Here is a 19,923-nt window from a genome sequence, read left to right on the forward strand (position 1 = left end):
CAGTGGTTTAATCTGTATTTTTTTAAAGAGAGGTTAAAAGGTTAACAAATCTATATTTAAACCTTTCTGCTGGTTAAAATTAATTCCGTGTCCTTTGTTGTACATAAAATGTACCTTCTTGTAAGTACTTAGCCTATTGCCATTTTATTTTTACCAGATTGAAACTGCAGCTATGCAGATCAATTTTCTTATCCTCCTCAAACTAAGATATGCATGGCACACATGCTAGAAAATGAGGGGCCTGTTAATATGAAGTAGACAAGCAGGGTAAAAAATGGAAATATTTTATGCCATACTTTGAAACAGGAATATTGTTGAGATATAGCAGCGTGAATTAAAAAAGGGACATCAGCCATAAATCTGAATGTAATTTCTGTGTGATGATGTTGCTGCGCTATTTGTCCTGACCATAATAAAACTAGAGAATTTGTTTGTTCTTTATAATTTATAAATATCCAATACTCCCGTGTTTTTAAATGTGTAATTATTAGCAGTGTCTTGTGGAAAACACTTCACAGCTTGTCCCTTCTTGTCTTTTCCTTCTACTTACTTAAACATACTCCATTCCAGCACTTCTCTGATGGCCCCATTAGCTTATGCCGAATTTCTATCATTTTTGAAAAAGTTTCTGTGGTTATAAAGAAAACCCTTCCATGTGTGTCCAGCACTGTCTTGCTGAGGCCTTGTCTACATGCCCCTATTCAACATAGATATGCTGGCAAAAGCCTCAGTTATAGTGGCACAAGGTCCTTTTGCCTGTATAGCTTATTTAATTTGTCAACAAAAGCGCTCTTTTTTGCTGGTATAAACTGTGTCTCCACTACAAGGGTTTGCTGGTATGGTTGTTCTGGTATAGCTATACCAGCAAACCCTTTCTAGTGTAGACAGACCCCAAGAGTGGTTTATTTGAGTTTAACCTGTTATATTTTTTGGAGGGAGTGGAGGAAAAGAGAGGGTGTTTACCAGATTATGTTACATTGAAATAAGCCTCTTAAACCGAAATAAGTTTCTACACACAAACTCACACTGGTTTAACCAAATTAATTTTAAAATGCACCTTTAGTTAAACTGGTGCAAGTTTGTATATAGACGAGGTTAGAGTCTGCATTCAAGCAGCCTGAAGCATTAGCTGTGATAAACATGAAAGGGTCTCGTTCATCTCAATTCTCGTCTACACTGGAAAAGGTTTACTGGTATAAATATACTGACAAACCCTCCTAGCGTAGACCAGTTTATACCAGCAAAAGCACTTTCTTTTCTACAGTAGGGTTTTTGCTTTTATAAAAATGTTGTCCTAAAAAATTTACGCCCCTATGTGACAGTACAATACCAGCAAATTTTCTAGTGTAGACCAGGCCTCGGTTATCAGTAACTTGGAAGCCTAATGTTGATTTAAATATCCATATTAACTATTCCACTGAGTATTTTAGCAGAGACATCCAGCCACTCTAGAATTATGGACAAATCTTGAGTAGAATTACATTCACTTCTCTCCCCACTACTCCAAACTCAGTTTATATCTGTGTGTAACCACATAATTTGGTATTATGGAGAATGTTAACAATGTCCTAATCCTTGGTCTTTGATTTAGTATTGTGGTTAGGCAAACAGCTAAAATGTGTCTGAGATGTCCCCTTTAGCTACTGTGCAATTACCTAATAGCTATTGACTTTGGCACAGATTGCAAAGTATCTGAAAAATAGATGTCGTTCTTTTGTTTTTAAAGTTTGTGTTTTCATTAACATTTGATTCAGCATGAAAGTCCATCTTTATAAAGTGTCTGTAAAGATGAACCGTTGGTAACTAATGTATTTAGCAATGAAGTGTTTGCAACCACAGCTAATTAATAAATAACACTCAAGGAAATTTTATGCCCAAAAAGAGTGCAAACTTAATTCTGTATATCTTGAATATAATTATACAAAAACAGGTGAATCAGAACATTTCAGTACTACAAAGGGTAAAACAAACCATTTCAATATGGTAGTTTATTAAGCATACATGAAAGATAAGTGATGAAATATTATTGTGTGCAATATGCTGTCATCAGTTAGTAATAATGCCCCATTCCTGTGATTATGATTTTCTCAAGAGATGCAGAACACCACCATTGTGATTCAGGTATATAATGTTTGTATTGGTCAACAGAATTGAAGCAAAGAGTGATAGACAACTAGATAGGAAGTGGCCTGATTTTCTCATCGGGACTTGTAACTAATTGAGTTGCATTTATCTGTTGTCTTCAGTTAGGAAGCTTTTCTATAAACTTGCGTAACAGAAATACAGACATGTTTGTGAGCCAGTAGATAAAGATCATCTATTTAAAATGCATCTTTCTGTCAATTAAACTATATTTGGGGTTCTTTGTCTGGAAGCCTGAAAAGGACATGTAAGCTTTGCTCTTCAATAACTTACACCTCTCGTCATCTGAAATCTATACAGAAAAATCATACAGTGAATAATTTGCCTTCAGCATGACTTACTCAGCTCTCAAAGTGAACTCTCCACGGGTGTGCAGGAAGGAGGTACAGAAGATAAAAAGGAGCCGATAAGGGCCGATGGAAGAAAACTGTCCCAGCAAAAGCTAGTCATGAAACCCAATGTCACAAGTTACGAACTTAAACCATTTTAAAAGCAGCAAAGAGTCCTGTGGCACCTTATAGACTAACAGACGTATTGGAGCATGAGCTTTCGTGGGTGAATACCCACTTTGTCAGATGCATGTCGACATGCATCCAACGAAGTGGGTATTGACCCACGAAAGCTCATTCTCCAATATGTCTGTTAGTCTATAAGGTGCCACAGGACTCTTAGTCTGGATCTGTAAAAGCAGCAAACACGGCTACCCCTTTGATACTTAAACCATTTTGACACCTGTAACTTATCAGACTGGCATCTTTATTTTTAGTAAATGACCCGTACAAATGGAAATTTTTACAGAGATGAATTCTTGGGGATTATAAGTAACAGGGAGCATTCCACAGACGGTGCACTCCACCAAATTCTTTTCCTTCCCTGAAAACCGTGTGGCAAACCAGCACAAGTTAATTCTGGCCAAGTCATCTTTAACTTGTGTTGGTTCCCCTTCCATTCTGTCAAACTCCTTGTCCCACAAATAGTTCAAGGGCCAGCAATCAGGAAAGGACTCTGTTGGGACTATGTTGCCAAAGGGCTGGAGCAAAAAACCCGCAGAATAGATTGCATACAACTATTACCAGCTGCCTTTCACACGGAATGGTTATTAATTTGTATGGGTTTTTTATGTGTGTGGAAACTTTTGTTTCCTCACTCATTCATACTAGCAAACAAAATCTAAACCAAATCCTAACCTATAAATGCCCTTTTCAACTTTGCCATTACATTAATCTTTGTGCAAGATTGGTGTACAGCTCTAATACTTTAGCTTTAAGGCATTGACCCATTTGAAAACTCATGCTTGTCATTGGTAAGATTGCAATGAATATCTGGACTTCCCATCTGTATCTTGGTCACTCTCCTCAACTGATGAGGAGGGATGATTGCCTGCAGGTGCAAAGAGAAATGCTATTTGAATACTTCAAAGCTTTCAAACCAGGTGCACACTACTGACTCAGGAGCAGGCATTGACAGGTAACTTCTTTAGGAGTATTGACAATCTTCATATTTCCCCTTTTAGTGGAGACAGCTTTAAAAATCATTGTTTAGAAGACCTGGATATAATGACAAGTGAGGATGAGATAATACTTTGGGAATGTGTGTGTCATTGTTCAGGGGAAATCAATAGATGACTCAGTTAAGTTTGACTTCATATCAGCTATTTGAAATACATAAGACTATGTACTAGGTGTCAAAACTAGCATTGTAATTTTGAAAAGAGATTGTTTTACTTTTTTTTTTTTAGCTGGGTTGGAGACAGAATTGCCTCTTACCAAGAGCAGCATTTTATTAGCCCCTTGTAGTGCAAAAACTTGGCAGACATATAACTCGCTCTTTTTGGGGAGAGGGGAAGGGAAATTTGTATTGCAAATCATTTTGTGAAATCAATCCTGATGCATACAAGTTTTAAGCAACACGTGATTAATGGTGCCCTTAAATACGTAGTTTTGAAAAATTATTCTTTGAAAGATTGATATATGAGAAATTAATCTTGTCAAAAAGAATAGTGGCCATTTAGTATAGAAGTAATAAGCGATAATAATACACTGTTTTACAGCATTTTTAATTCAAGTATGTTAATCCAAATATTAATGTATTGTCTGAAGACTACTGTGAGGTAAGCAGTTTTATTTTACAACTGTTTATTTTGGCTCGTGGTATAAAAAATGTGTGTTCTTCCACAGCAAGTGCCCTAAGCCAGCAATAAGCTGCTGGACTTCTTATGGGATGTAGCTTGCTGAAATCTTGCTGGTTCTATTGTGGCATAGGAAGATTAAAACTCAAATCTGGCCTTCGCAAACAATAGCATCTCTTCTTGTTTCATTTCTGAGACTGCCAGAAACCTGCTTTTGTTCCACAAAATATTGCCAGGCAGAAAGACCATCTTAGTTGGAATGCGCTGACAAGAATGTAATAAAGATGGAACTGTGCGGCAAGTCTGTTGAGACTTGATTGAAATAACCATAGGAGGCAGGAAAAAAGTATTTGAAAAAAATATTTTGCATCATATTGAAGAAAACAATTAGGTTTTACTGATTTTTCTCATAGTAGCTAAAGGTGAGGGTTATGTTTAATCCACAATCCATCATAGTCTCTATGTGAATTTATCTTACACTGCATTCAGTTTTTTTTTGATAAGCAGTTACATGTGGAAATACTTGTACAAATGTTTACCAGTTTCAGTGGGACAGTATAAAGATGCCTCTGTCTCCACAGTAAAATAAGCGTGTGCCTAACTTGTTACAGAAACTGAACTGTGTGGCAGTCTAGGCAGCAAGCAAGGATGGCAGAAGCTTAAAATTTACCAAGTATTAACTATATGCTCTCTGGACAAAACAGTGTTTAGTCAATTGTGCCCATCTCTTACCAGTTAGGGGCATGAAAAAATGCTGTTGTATCAACAGGGCATAAGAGATTTAAAATCTATATCCAAATTTTGCAGCTCAGGACCATCTCTCAACATCTCTTTTGCATGATTCCAAAGTACTTCCTAATGAGGGAGAAGCAGTAGCTTCATAGAAATCATCATTAGAAGAGGCTAGTTATTTAAATTAGTGGAATTTTTTTCCTAGAATTTTACTGATTTTTGTTTTCAAAGCTTTTTTATATGCACTGTAACATTCCTGGGGTGTGCATATTGATGGCAGACATCAGCTGCATAGATTTACATTACATGTTATTGGCAAAACCAAAATTCCTTACCTTCATTTCTGCATTTTTTTGATTGTGGGGAGATTGTATCCCTCTCCCAGGAGTCTGCAGTTAACAACATGCAGCAGATAAACTCTTCACAGGAATATTCAGTTTTTAAAAATGTGTACAGTCTCTCTCCTCAACCAGCAGATGAAGTTTTGAACCGGTTCTTTCTAGGAGACTTATTTCCTTGTTGAAGTAGTTACAGGACGAGTACTTTCTCAGGTTTCACTAAAACAAGTTTGTTCAAATGCATAATTGCAGTGTTTTGTTGAGAGTGAGAGTGATAAAGTATTTCCCTCTCCAGTGGAACACCCCTCCCCAGATTTATGTGGTTTATCAGCAAGGAGCTATCCTTTGGTGTTCACTAATAGCTTAATTCTTTTTGAGTTGGACAAGTTTTTTTTAAGCTTCAATTCTTTCTGTGACAAAACATTAATATCATCCTTACCAAAGGCAATATTTTTCAAGGCTTAGCTTTACCAGTGCCAAGTACAGTCTGTAAAGCAGAGACTATTGCTTTCAAAAAGCAAACTACCAGTAGTGTGAAAGCCTAGTGTGACTTCAGAAAAGGCTTTAAGAACGTTTATGTTGGTTCATGGTAGACTTTCAGCAGAGACAAATCAGTTTGAGCTTCATTAACCTCATACAATTGGAAACTGAGGCTTCAATTCCTTTTGACTTTGAAACAACAAAATTTAAGTCCAAATTGCAGTCTGCATACAGAAAAACAAAACCAGAACAATCCTGATGTGTTTTCAGCTCAGTGAAAAGTTTTGTGGGACCCTCAGATCTGTAACCAGTTTAACATAAGCTTGATCTGCACAGACTGTCAGCTGACTGGACTGAAGTGTTAAGCTGCCATTCAGAGAGAAACAAATTTCAGTGGGGGTAGAGGAAGCGTTTGTGTGTGTGTGTGTATTGAATGATTTGGTCTGCGCAAAAAGCCTATGAAATACTCAGTAAAAGGCAACTCGTACTATGCCATGCAATCAATAGGATCTCTGGCGTGGGATTTTCAAAATCCCTGAGTGTTGGCCAACTTTGCTGTTACTGAAGTCAGGTAAGACTCCCATTGTCTTCAGTGGGAGCAAAGTTAGGCCAATGTTGAGCACTTTTGAAAATCCCACTTTTAATGCACAACAGACACTACCACATTTTGAACTACGTGAGCATGCACGGAAGGTTAGCTTACAGTAACACAACTTGGAGCATTTCCAAAGATTTGGGGAGATATCTTGCAACGTTCTGCGAAACATGGCTTTGCTTCATCTACCAGCTACTGAATGCTGGACTTATTTCAATTCCACATTATAGTTGAATAAACATTGTCCAAATTGTTTAAATATTTCCTTATAAGTCCATACATGTTATTTACAGTTGTTGCATGTGGAACAAAGAATTCAGAGATTAATACAAACAGTGCACTACTAAAGTGGGACAATTGACTGAATGGTAAAATGTCATGTAGTACCGAACATAAAAGGTCAGTTGTCCCTTTTTTCTTAAAATGTAAATTATGTACAGCAATACATGTGATAAGTAGCCAAGATCTGACTCTAGATCACCACTTCAGTTGCTTTCATATAAAGTAGTATGTCACATGTGCCCTTTTTACTACTTTACAATCCATGGGAAAATGCTGAATCCTGGACATGTGGCTTTGACACCTAACAAGAAAGTGAGATTTTTGCCTGCTTTCTGTGGAACCATCTAGGTCAGGGATCGGCAACCTTTGGCAAGTCCACAGGTTTGGCCGATCGCGGCTCCCACTGGCCGCGATTAGCCGCTCCAGGCCAATGGGGGCTGCGGGAAGCGGCACAGGCCGAGGGATGTGCTGGCTACCACTTCCCGCCACCCCTATTGGCCTGGAGCGCCAGTGGGAGCCGCGATCAGCCGAACCTGCGGACACGGCAGGTAAACAAACCGGCCCGGCCCGCCAGAGTGCTTACTCTGGCGAGCTGCGTGCCAAAGGTTGCCGATCCCTGATCTAGGTAGATGCTTTGCGTGGTCCCCGCTGTGAATTCCTGCAGTTAGCCTGAGTACATGATACTTCTTCACTGACTTCCTTGTATTTGAATGCCATATCTGAAAAACTAGTCAGGTTTACTTTTGTGAATGGCACATGACAATGAAATATTCCAAACATTGTCTTTATTCCATGAAGTTCACATGGAGTCCACTGAACTAACCCTTTGTACTTATATGCGGAGTCTCCCCTTTTTAAAATCTTTTTGTATCCAGTTAGAAATGGAAAAGAGCTATATAGTTACTGTACCCATTTCCGGTTTGTAGGTGAAAGCAGCTGTTGCTTTGTGTTGCTTTTCCCAATAAGTTATATTAAGGCAGATTGTTTTTAAAGCAGTTTGATGATGCTGTCCACAGTGCCCACTCCCTCCATCTCAAGTTACCATATCATCAGTTTACCAATAGACATCTTCAAAAATGGCTGGGGAGCCTGTACTGTTCCCCAGGATCTACTGGGGGTGTCGGGGCCACATCCCGTGCCAGTACTGAGCAATCTTCAAGAGACTGGGATCTGGCCTGACCCTGTGCCCAGCAGGAGTCAGGAATGATACTGGCAGAGAGTGGCAAAGGCTAGTAACCCCCTTTGTTTGCTAGTGAACCCCAGGACACTATGAATAGTCTAGTTTCATTGTCCAAGCAGACTGAAATGCAAAACATAAACATCAGAAAAGATGCAAAGTAAAGTGGATTTTTAAATTCTTCACCTTTAATGGTTTTTGATAACTCAAACGTGTAGCCTAAGCTCTCAACTTCAAACTTGTCTTGTTTTGTAGAGCTTATTCAGATTTAAAAAAAAAAAAATCTAAGTTTGGAGAAAAATGAATAGCAGTATTTAGTCATTTAAAGAATGCATTCATTTAAAGATGCACTGTTACGTTTGTGAAGTTAGGGAGCAGTTAACCTAAACCCAGGATCAAGCAATTTGCAAACAAAGCTTGAGGCTTGTAAATTCCCAAAGCTCTGGTTTGGTCTATTATTGCTAGATTTATGTGTTCATTTTTCTTTTTAACAAAACAAAAACCCACCAACCATAAGGTTGAAATTTCAGGCACCAAAAGTAAGGAAATTACAATACATATGGTGGTTACAGCAATTTTAAGTCAAACGTTTATTTTCTACGCCTGTTTTTGTTGATAAGAGGTTTGATTTTTTTTCCCCCTAGACCTAAAGATTATCGAAAGACGTGAAAAAAGAACTGAAAGAGGAACTGCTGTCTTTCCTGCAAAGGATGAGTTCCAGCATCACATTAACTTGGAAACCCACATGCATCTTAATCATCCATTCTATGTAGAGGACAGATTTTTTTCAGGTACAAGGAAAATTTGTTTGGGGAAGATCAGTCATCTTTAGTGTAATGGAAACACCGAGCTAAACACTGATATAATATTTGACATTTCCTGTTCCAGAATGTATTGCATGAATCTGGCCTTTGATGTTGAATGTTAATAAAAGGATTTTATTTCTCTACATAGAATTCCAGTTATCTTTCTGCGTATTTACATCTAATGGAAACGCGTTGTTAATTTAAATGTCAGTACTCTCAGACTAAAAGCGGCAGAACTTTGTGTCTCCTTTTCTCAAGGAATAATAGCAGTGAATAATTATGGACATTTCACTCCCATGAACTATACAGTAACTGTAAATTAACTATTTTACTGTCCTGCCAAAGCAGATGGTTTATTTTCACACATTTTATGATGTAATAGAATGCAAAGTCCAGTTTTAAGAAAAATCAAGAAAAGTATTTTAGAACTCCTTTAATACTTGCCTAGCCTTTTTTGGAGCTTCAGGAAACTTTGACTTGTGCTATATAAAGAAGCCATTTGTCACTTCTGCATGTTTATTTATAACTAAACATTTTTAAACTGAGTGCACATAAAACTGTATTGTGACATAATATTTTATGCCCAGTTCTTCAGAAAACCTTTTCCAGATTCTGAAGACATGCTGAATGGAAAAGTCAGGAGAGATTTTGCTGAATGTGGCCCTAAGTGAACCTGCAGTTTCCATAGTATTGTATTAATATTAGCATCAGCTTAACCTAAAAGTTAATATTGTAAGCCCTTCACTTAGTTTTAAGACATTTAAATAACACCCAGACAGAATGGGGACTACTCTTCCTTGTACTAGCCTAAAGGTTCCCAAATTGTAATTCATACACCACTGTTAGTCTGCTGTGCACTTTGCAGTAGTCTGCAAAGAGCTGGATGGTGGCATGGTACTGACACTATTTTATTTCTACCTGCTAAATTGCATTAAATGACAACTAAATACTTTCCTAATACTACTTTTCCAATGCTACCACTGTTCATTGTAACTGGAGGTTATATTATTACAAATGGGAGGGCGTGATGGGTTCTACAAACACTTCATGGCGCAGCTTTGGGTTAATAAACTATCCTGGGCTCAATCAATCCTGCCCGGCCACATCTGTGAGAGATGTCAGACACAGAGGGAAGGGCTTAAAAAAGGGAGAGTACCGCATAGCTGGAGGCAGACCACAGAGGAGAGCCTGCTTCCAATCCTCAGCTCCTGAAGGGCTGGCTGAAGGCAAGATTTTCTTGGGCAACCAATGGGTTCCTTCCCTGAAGGAAGGAAGGGCCTGACGCTGAACCACTACTGTGGGACTATTTTTTAGACTAGCTTCTACACTTGGTTAGGGCCACAGCATACCAGAGACCCTCTGAAGAAAGAGCCCTACCACCCCTTTGGAACAGTCATATGTTTTCATTTCTTCATGTTTGTTGACAACCCTGGAAGAGGGTGGACTATCTGAGACACAGCCAGGGGACTGATCCTCCTACAACCAGACCAGTGTAGCAGAATTCCTGGGCACTGCAAGCGAGAGGCTGGGTGAGGGCAATGGCCCCATCTTGGCCCCTAGGTGCCCTGGGACACTAACACTGTGACAGAGGGGTGGTGTCCACATGACCATCTCTGCCTTAAAATAAATGTTGCTACTTTGAAAAATTAGAGAAAAACTGCACCCGGTCACAATTTTAGTGCAAAATCGTGTGTCCATAGCTCAGCACTTAGCCACAGAAATGTACATCTTGAGCTGTGCCTAATCTTAAAATATTTTTTTCCTCGGAAACTGAGGAAGGGCAAGCGTGGATGGCAACTCAGCACTGGGCTGACTTCAGTAGACAAAGAGCCCATTGAAACCAGAAAAATCCTGCATAGCACACCAACTGTGAAAACCAAATAGATTACATAGAGCATTTTCCTCTTTCCTTTCAAACCAAAATCTGTCCTTCAACCCTGTCTTAGGAAAATTAGGTTGTTTTACACAAGTACAGCAGTGTAGCATTTTTCTTACTGATCCCAAACAATGAAACTGAAGATGAGCAAAATAACTGTTCAGTGATGCAAATTAAGGCAAAAATTAAGGGCCTGTTGCAGCAAATCTTTTCACTCAAAAGTGTACTTTATTCCCACAAACTACCCCTCTGAAGTCGATAGGGCCACGTGTACACAATGCTCCTAAGTGAAGATGGTGATGGAATTAAGCCCTTAATCTAGTATTGCCGTTGGGGTTGAGGATGCAGGACTGCTTGTATGCCCATTTTTATTCTTTTAGTCTCTCAAGGAAACTTTGGCTCCATTTTCTATATCCAGAGCATAAGAGAATATATTTTTCACATCGGCCATTTCTTTGGCATTCAAATGGACTTATTTTAGGAAACATTCTTAGCCAGTGATCTCGCAACCTAATTTCAGTCATTAACATAGGAGTATTTTTGTTTTTTTTAAAAGCATCCAACTTCTTGAAATAAGCCCTCTTTTTTTATGTGAGGATACAGTATATTTATAGGTAGGCACTGGATGGTTTCAGCCATTCATCCTGTGTTAAATACTTCACAATCAGCAACTTTAATTTATTAGACCATCTGGCAAAGTCTGTAACTCTCAGGATTCAAGTGACTGGATTTTGGAGGAAATGTTGAGCCAGAGCATCTGTCTTTTTTACTTTTTTTGGCAAGTGCACAAATTCCAAATAAAATATTTTTATGACTTGTTAGGTGGGCACTACCACTTATTTATCATCAGAGGACACACTAGGTTCACATATATTAACTTGTGTGTATGTAGTACTTAGATTATGGTAAGCCAGTAAATCTCACCTCAATTTTAATATTTGCTTGACTAAACTGTAAATATAGGCTCACATCGTGAACCACAATACATAAATTAATTCATAATGTGAAATATTACCAATACTTATTGTATTGCCTCAAAGTTATCCTCTAACTTGTGTATTTAAAGGATTTATGTGTGGGAGGAGGAAGGGAGAATTGTTCCATGGTGGTTGATGCCAGTATTTGAAAAATATGGAGCAAGAATATAACTAGCACAGTGATTATATACTGCAACTGTTAATCCCATACATGGAGCAGAGTCCTGATGAGTCTCCTCATTCTGAGGGAGGTTTGAGTCTATATTACTAATCTAAGAATTATTTGAATTTACATTATAGTGGGGTTATTAATAGGGGGGCTTCACTCTGGAGATAGGATTAGTTTACCTTGCAGTGAAATTGAAATTTTATTATATATAATATGAGAGAGAGTGTGTGTGTGTGTGTGTGTGTAATGGTTGACATGTGTCTGACGAAGTGGGTATTCACCCACGAAAGCTTATGCTCCAATACATCTGTTAGTCTTAAAGGTGCCACAGGACTCTGTTGCTTTTTACAGATCCAGACTAACACGGCTACCCTTCTGATGTAATGGTTGAGTTTATCAAACTGATTTAAGGGGTTTAGACACATCTATTAACTTTAATGTGCAATGTGTCTAAACCCCCTAGACTGCTGTCACAATCACAGTCTATGTACATAATATATTTGTACATAATATACACAACTACCGGTAAGCATTTTTGACATCCTGAATCTTTAATTCATAATGCTCTAGTTAACCTGTTAGGAAAAACGTTTCAATTTTATTTTAGGATCATCCCAAGTAGACCTTAACCAATGATAGAATATTATGTACTGCCAGTCACTCAAAAGAGCTTACTGATTCAGTGTGGGATGTAATTTTGAGTACATTTAGTTAATGGGCCATTCTCAAACTGATGTAGCTCCCTTAACTTCTGAGGGCGCAATGCTGATTTACGTCATCTGCAGAGCTAAGAATGGCAGGCTTGTTATAAGCAAAGTATATGCTGTAAAGCATTGGTAACATCATACTGTATGCTGCTTTAGACCCACTTTTCTAAGTAAAAAAACCTTTCAGCAACAACAAAATACAACACACATCATTGAACTCTAGTGAAAGGTAGAGAGAGACCATCTTCTGGTCTTTTCATAGTTTCTGTATATCTGGTTTTGGAGCTTAGATACCAACGTGATAGGCACCTGTGACAGGTAAATAATTCCCTCTGAACTTTTCAATGTACGTTCTCTGGGGAAAGCTCTTTAGAAAGGCAAATCTGTAGGCTGGGATTTACTGAGGTGTACATTTGAGCTGGCTAGTTACATGAGTGGCAATGCAGACCAGAAAAAATCCCTTTAATGAAAGGAAACCAGTTGAGTGGATTTGAGTTTATTCAGCATTGAATCCAAAGTCTAAAGCAGATCGATAGCACTCTGCCTTGCATCTGACTGACTATACATTTTACTGCTCAACTGCTCTTTGTGTAGACAACAGTATATTAATTTCCTAGCCTTGCAGTTACAGTAACATGAATTTCTTTCTAACTCAAACATTAGAGACTGTGGCTTTAAGTAGGTTTATTGGGTTCACTAAGTCCTGCCCAAATCTCATACAAATAGAGATATCCTCTCTGCAAAATATTTCTACAAAATTCTGATTAGTTTATTTTTGCTGCTGTTTCATCTGGTCATACTACTAGCAAACTGACTTCAGTTCAATACACTTGGTGAGATTCTCTGGATTTCATAATGAAGTTAAAAATGTTTAAGTAGTACTTAGAAAAGGTTCAAGTGTTAGCATTAGGAATGTTTGTATTTTGCATTGTGTTACAATGAAAGATGCAATGGCCATCTTCAAAATGTTAAAACAAGTACTAATGTGTGAAAATACTTTAGTAGCCTACCAACTACATACAAACATTTTTGGACACATTTTTAGAGCTCTCGGGGTCAGTATGCATTCTAAAGTTGTTAGGGCCTAATCCCAATAGGGATATTACCTGATTAAGGACTGCAGAATTTGACTCACTATAGCCCAGCATTTAAAAAAAATTGGTATAACTGTCCTCTGACATCTTAATGTTATACTAGTACCTATTTGCTATACAGAATTAGTTAAAAACAGCTCATACAAGTGTAACCCCCAAGGAGATTACATAGATTCCTGGAGCTCTTGTCTGCTGGCAGCTCAGGGAGGAGGAGCCAAGGCAAACTCAGAGTCTGCCCGACAACCAATAGGGAGTGAGATGCCCCTCCCAGGGAGTTCAGGAAAGGGAAGAAGCTATTTTGGAGGAGTGTGGAGCCAGCCAGGGCAAGGGCAGGACTGGCTGTGTGGGGAGCTGGTGAGTCCCAGGCCTGCATGCAGGGTTCCCCCTGAGAACAGGCCTCTAGGGACCTGACAGCAGATCCCTCAGCTGGGTTTTTCCTTCCCCACTGATGATTCCCAATTTGTAGTGTTTGCTGGGAAATTTCCCCATCCAGGCTGGGTTCGCCCTCCAGCTCCCTAGGTGAGACTAGTCACCACATGGTCAGCTCTGATCTGGCTGCTAGTCCAGGGAAGCTGCCTGCTGAGTGTGTGACTGGAGGCTGGGCTAGGAGGCTACAGTTTGGATGTCAGTGTAGTTGTATAACCTACACCTTGAGCCCTGCACCCCTTTGTGGTGAGAGGAACAGGGCTGCCCAGAGGGGGGGGCAAGTGGGGCAATTTGCCCCGGGACCCGCAGGGGCCCCCACGAGACTATAGTATTCTATGGTATTGCAACATTTTTTTTTTTTTATGGAAGGGGCCCCTGAAATTGCTTTGCCCCAGGCCCCCTGAATCCTCTGGGCGGCCCTGGAGGGGAAATCCTGGGACCGACGCAGCCTGATTCCTGCTTGAGGAGGATCGCTGCCAGCATACAGCAGCCCCTCTGCAGTGACTGATGAGTCCAGCGTCATCTTCAAATCTGAGGATCATTCATGGAGTTTGTGAGTGCACCATCTTTTAGTTAGTCAGGAAATTTGTTTTGGGGACCCCCTACTCCCTGAACTGTGTCCTCAAGCCAGGGAGTAAGGGTTTGAGGATTTTATAACCAGCTGCATATTACACCTGTGGAGGGATTTATCACCTCCTCCCACTTGTGAGTCCTTTGGGCTGTACTGAACCCAGTCAGCCACACTGCCAAACCACTGCAGAGAAGAATTTTATAGGTCATCAAGGGCCCCAGCAAAGTATGCGTACCAACAGGACACTAATTTTACACTTGTTACATCAAGTCATGGGTATTTTCAGTGTGGGCACTGGTGACCCTAAAAATAGTGTTTCACCCTGTTATGTTGTATTTGTCTCCTGTTTAATATAATTATTGTGTTGAATATATTTTTATGTGTTTGTGTTATTTCTTGGAAGTCTCCAACTATCTGGCAAGTAAGTAGGGATTACTCTGTAGTTAGAATTTTCTGCCCAAGCTGCCCTGGTGACCCTGCCAGGAAGGAGCGAGGGGGGTGGAGGTACCGCCAAATAATTTCATAGGAAAAAAAGAAAAAAGATACACCCTGCTTAGTGGGTGGCGGGATCCAAAAGAACCCAGACCTGTCCATCAAAACCTATAAGCGGATTGCCATTAAAGGAGGTAACCAGGTGGAGAGGGGTGCTACACAGGGAGCTGCCTGTATGTGCATCTCTTATAATTTGCTAATGAATCTATAAACTAGATCATGAAAATAACTTCAAAGGTGTAGTTGGGAAAGTTAGTATTCAATACTTCCTCATGTTAATTTGTCTAGAAGAAAAAAAATTATTTCGGCTAGTCTGTGGGAGGCAGACTTGAGTGTTTTCTAGCAAGGAATTAATATCGTTGAATGTGCATACATCCTGCCATGAAATGTAGTCAGTCAATTATTATATGCCATTCCACCATTCTTCCGTAAAATGCAAGAAGTCCCAGAGAGAAATTTACTGTGCACCCTCTTCAATCCCCCGCTTCATAACTTACCCTGACCTAATTGCAGGAGAATGGTAAGAATTAGAGGGCTAAGAAATAACAATGCAGAAATTAAAGTTCAGAATATAAACGTACGTGGTTATCTTACTGGGAAGAGCACTGGGAGATGAACAGGGATGGCCTTACTCCTATGTATAAATGCTCTGGTAAATTGGGGCCTAATTTTGGGCCAGAGGTTTTTGAGACTGTACAGCAAAAATATACAACTTTGTTGTAGATTAAATGCCAATGAGTCACCTCCCTTTATCTTGATGAGCGAAGAGGACGCACCATGGGGTGCAAGCAGAGACTGACAGTCCGTAGCTGGATGAGAATGAACACACGCTGGCCTTTTTCCGGGGAAGGAAGACGAGCTATGCTGAACAATAACCCTGGTGTCAACTGCTTCATCTTTGCCATGCAATCTCTTAGCCCAACACACAGGCATTTAAGAAGCATAAGCATAGACAAAGCATATTCCAAAGTGATCAGTTGTGGATAAGAATTAAAAATTGGAGTAATTATTAAATTAGAATGTTTTTACAGTGCCTAGCACAATGGCGCCTGGGTCCATGATTAAGCACTACTGTAATACAAATAATCTTGTTTCTGAGAGGTTTGTAAGTAGTCTTAGGCATTAGTCCCTATGTCTATTCCACTGTGGGTACCCATGTAGCTGGAGAATTTTTGAAGGCAGTGTCCATTGGTCCACACATGAGTCCTTCCTAATCTCAAGCTTCAAAAAAGTAGATAAAGGCCAGGACGGACCAACTGCCTCACCTGCTGAGTACTGCTTGTCCATCACCCACAGTGGAATACACATAGGGACCAGCACTCAAAGAGAAGATTAACTGGAGGTTCTTTGAGATGTGTGGTCCCTATCTGTATTCCACTCCCTGCTCTCCATCCCATCTGCTTTGGCTCATCTTTCGATTCGTGGTAGAGAAGGAACTGGAGAGTGGTCAGTCTGCCCCACCCTTGCTCACCTCATGCCCCCAACCAAGGAGATAAAGGGCACCAACAGACACAGCTTTCAGAATTCCTGACTCTGGACACATGGAGCACATGACTACCCACAGGTAAGGACCACACATCTTGAAGAACCTCCAATTACTATAAGGTACACAACTTACTCTTTTTCAATCCTATAAGAGGTTTTATCATTAAGATTAACATAACTGTTGCTTACTCTGGTCAGAACTCTGATCTGAGTTGTAAAAAGGCAAAATATATTTATGTGCATTATGTGACAAAATGGCCGATGTTAGTGTGGTGGGTTCTGCGCTTTTCTTGGCGGGGGGCTAAGATGCCACCCCTTCCCCCTGCTCTTGGGGTGCCAAGGGCCCCGCTAGTTGCCCAGGAAGGTGGTAAAGGAGGGAAGCAGAGGAGGGGTCTGGGTTTGCTCCTTACTCTGAGCCCCAGCCCCTCTCAACCCCTGTGGGTTCTTACCCTCTTCCCCCTTGGGTGGGGTACTTTCGATCCTTAGATGCTGAGGGAGGGAGTCTCCCTCCCCTTCTGGGGCAGGGTCTCCCTTACTTTGGTTCTCTGGTCTTTCAAGTCTCACATCACACCTCCAAGCTCCAGTCCTCTCTCCTTCCTCCTTCTCTCTGTCTGCCTGAAGCAGGGGGATTTTATCAGGTTCCTGACAGGGCCTTAATAGACTGCCACCCTTACCTGTAGTCACCCTCCCTAATCTACAGGAAACCACTCCTTAATTAGCCTTGGGTTTATATATTTCACTCTACCACTGCTCCCTGGCCCTCCTGTATCACAGTTATTATAGATTAAAGTATAGTATTATGTGAATTGATTTGTATCTTGACTGGTTGCACTGTGCCATGATTAGCTAACCAAGTTGTTTTGCAGTTACAGATTCTAGTCCTTTGCTACTAGTTTGGTACCCATATGCAATATCCAGTGTCCACATGCTGTATAGTCAATCTATATTTCACATTCTGACTTCTGATTCATATTTAGTCTTATACTAGTAGTTTTCAAGTAATAAATACAAATTTAACTTCAACTGTGTGCATTTTGTAGAGCAAAACAAACAAGTGTCCCATTCTACTTCTTTTGTCATTATGATACTACACTGAAGGCAAAAATAAATGGTTGTAATTGGAAAGTATCTATATTCTGCCTTTACATGCTGCCATCTGAAGTTTAGTCCAAATATTTGGAGCTAAATTCAACAAAATGGAATGTTAACTTATAAAAGCTTGCAACCTTTATTTCCGTACAAAACAATTGAAATAGGTTCACAATAAATTATCAGCATGTTTCCATAGAACGTTGTGTATTTTGAATAGATACTGTGAAGAAAATCCTATTAACATAAGACTTCTTTGTGAAAGGATGTAACTGCCAGGTATAAGGAAACCTACTGAATATGCAGTCTCTTCAGTGGTGAGGTCTCTTCCAACCCTGATAGTCTATGAATTTAGTAAGGTTACTCTGCTAGGAAAGCAATTTATCAAAATATTAATAGAACAAATCATATGGAGAAACATGGACAGCAAGATACTACTGAATTGACTTTTCTGAATTGTCTTAATTACACCAGCTATTGTGATGCTTTTTTTTTTTTTTTTTAGATACAGTTTGAATAATGTGTCAAACAGTACACAAGAGTCTCAAAGGTCTATAAATGACCTTTTAATCTTCTAGCACCAACCCACTAAAATACTAATAGTTTCTGGCATGCAACATAATTACCATTATTTGTTCTGTTGAGGTGGTTGTGTACAATTTTTTTCCCTTTAACATATGAGCCTGTAACCATTTTCCATGATGATAATTTAGGCAACTGGACACAAGCCTAAAACTATATGCACATAAATTTCACCTTTTAACAGTTCCTTAAGTGTTTTTTTTAATTGCCCTCTTGCGTATTGGAGCATTCACACTTCTTTTTGATATTTGCCTTCTGAAACGACTAATTCCAGGAGATCTCATTTCGATGGCGTCCATCTCTTCCTGAACAGGAGTAAACTCTGGTTGAGCAAGATGAGGTTCTGGATAGGAGGACTGGGGATATTGGGCTGGTTGGGGGTAGGACCCATGAACTATATAGTGTTGTTGCTCACCATCATAAAGTTCCTCTGGGTCATAGATTTGGTAGGAGTTATGTGGCAATTGAACTACTGGGATGTCTTGATCAGTTGTATCACCGTATCCACCTTGACCCACCACCAGCAAGAATATTTATATGGTTACCACAAAAGGAGGGGAGCAGAAAATTAAAGTAATAATTAGGAAATTGGAATATTACATCTTTTTAAACATAATACATTTAATTCACAAAAAGAAACACTGAAAACATTTAACACAATTAATAAGCAGGAGAGATTGGAAACAAACCTACCACTCGACAGCCAAGTTAGTTGGACACCATCACCAAAAATTACACCATTGTGCTTATTATTTACTAAAGCAATTTGTCTGCTTTACTAGATTCCAATTATGTCCTAGAATCTATTATTAATGGACAGAAAAGGTCAGGCAAATTTTAATTTTAACAGGGAAAGGAAGATAAGTGCATAGACAGCAGTAACACAAAGTCTGTTAGTGGCGGTCAATATAGTTGATGTAAAGTATAGGGCAGCTCAGTATCCATTTCTGACCTTCAGCCAAATGAAAGGAAAAATGCAACCAGAATGAGCCTTTCACCTTCTGGAGTGGAAGCCATTGTAAGGGATTGGGCCTTCAAATCGGAAATGAACAATAGAGGGTGGGGGTAGAGAGGAGAAAAGGATGGGAAGAGACGAACAACAAAAACATACAGATCAGTAAAACATACAAACATACAAACTAAACTGTCTCATATATTACATTTGTAGTGACTAATATCTTACTAAAACAGAAAATTAAAATTAAAGTCCAGTATCATGATTGTGTTAATCCTGTTAATTTCCTTCCATTGCCTCTATATATTATAATGGAAAACGCTACAATACAGGATCCCTAAATGTTACAGAAGGGATTTTAGAAAAGATCCTGTTTTCTGGATTATGTTTCATTGGTTATTGATGAGCACGTGCATCCTTCTTTCAGGTTTCAGTAGTTTTTGTTTAGTAGAGTTCATGCTTTCATGCTATATAGAAGCACATGAATGAGGAAACTGGGTAATATGTTCAAAGACTACAAGACTCCACTGCCACAAACATTAGAAAATGGAGACTCAACAAATAAAACATTCAGTTGACAGGTAGTGGACGCATACAATCTGACAGTGCCACATACACACACAAGACAATACTGATGCACTTCATTCATGATATAGGCTTTCTGAGTTTGATGTGAATTTTCTTGTTTCTTACTCGGTTACACTCTTCTCTTAGTATAAATCCATAAATTAGAGGAGAACTAGACCCATAGCTTTTCAAGGGGTATCACATTTTAATGCAAGGTTTTATCAAAGGCCTCCATCTTACTTTGGCTGTTGGT

At 39.4% G+C, this 19,923-nt stretch overlaps 2 protein-coding genes across 2 annotated transcripts in view; one reads left to right on the plus strand and one right to left on the minus strand.

The window, feature by feature from the left end:
* The window catches only part of MRPL13 (mitochondrial ribosomal protein L13), a 48,390-nt gene extending 39,568 nt beyond the window's left edge, over positions 1–8,822 (plus strand). The window contains exon 7 of the mRNA XM_065398622.1: positions 8,519–8,822. Coding sequence (XP_065254694.1) covers positions 8,519–8,543 — 25 coding nt within the window. The 3' untranslated portion in view covers positions 8,544–8,822. The remainder of the gene's footprint in view (positions 1–8,518) is intronic.
* Positions 8,823–18,336: 9,514 nt separating this feature from the next.
* The window catches only part of COL14A1 (collagen type XIV alpha 1 chain), a 167,123-nt gene continuing 165,536 nt past the window's right edge, over positions 18,337–19,923 (minus strand). Inside the window, exon 47 of the mRNA XM_065399762.1 lies at positions 18,337–18,656. Coding sequence (XP_065255834.1) covers positions 18,337–18,656 — 320 coding nt within the window. The remainder of the gene's footprint in view (positions 18,657–19,923) is intronic.

The sequence above is a fragment of the Emys orbicularis genome, chromosome 2 (assembly GCF_028017835.1).
Source record: "Emys orbicularis isolate rEmyOrb1 chromosome 2, rEmyOrb1.hap1, whole genome shotgun sequence".
Classification (NCBI taxonomy): Eukaryota; Metazoa; Chordata; order Testudines; family Emydidae; genus Emys; species Emys orbicularis.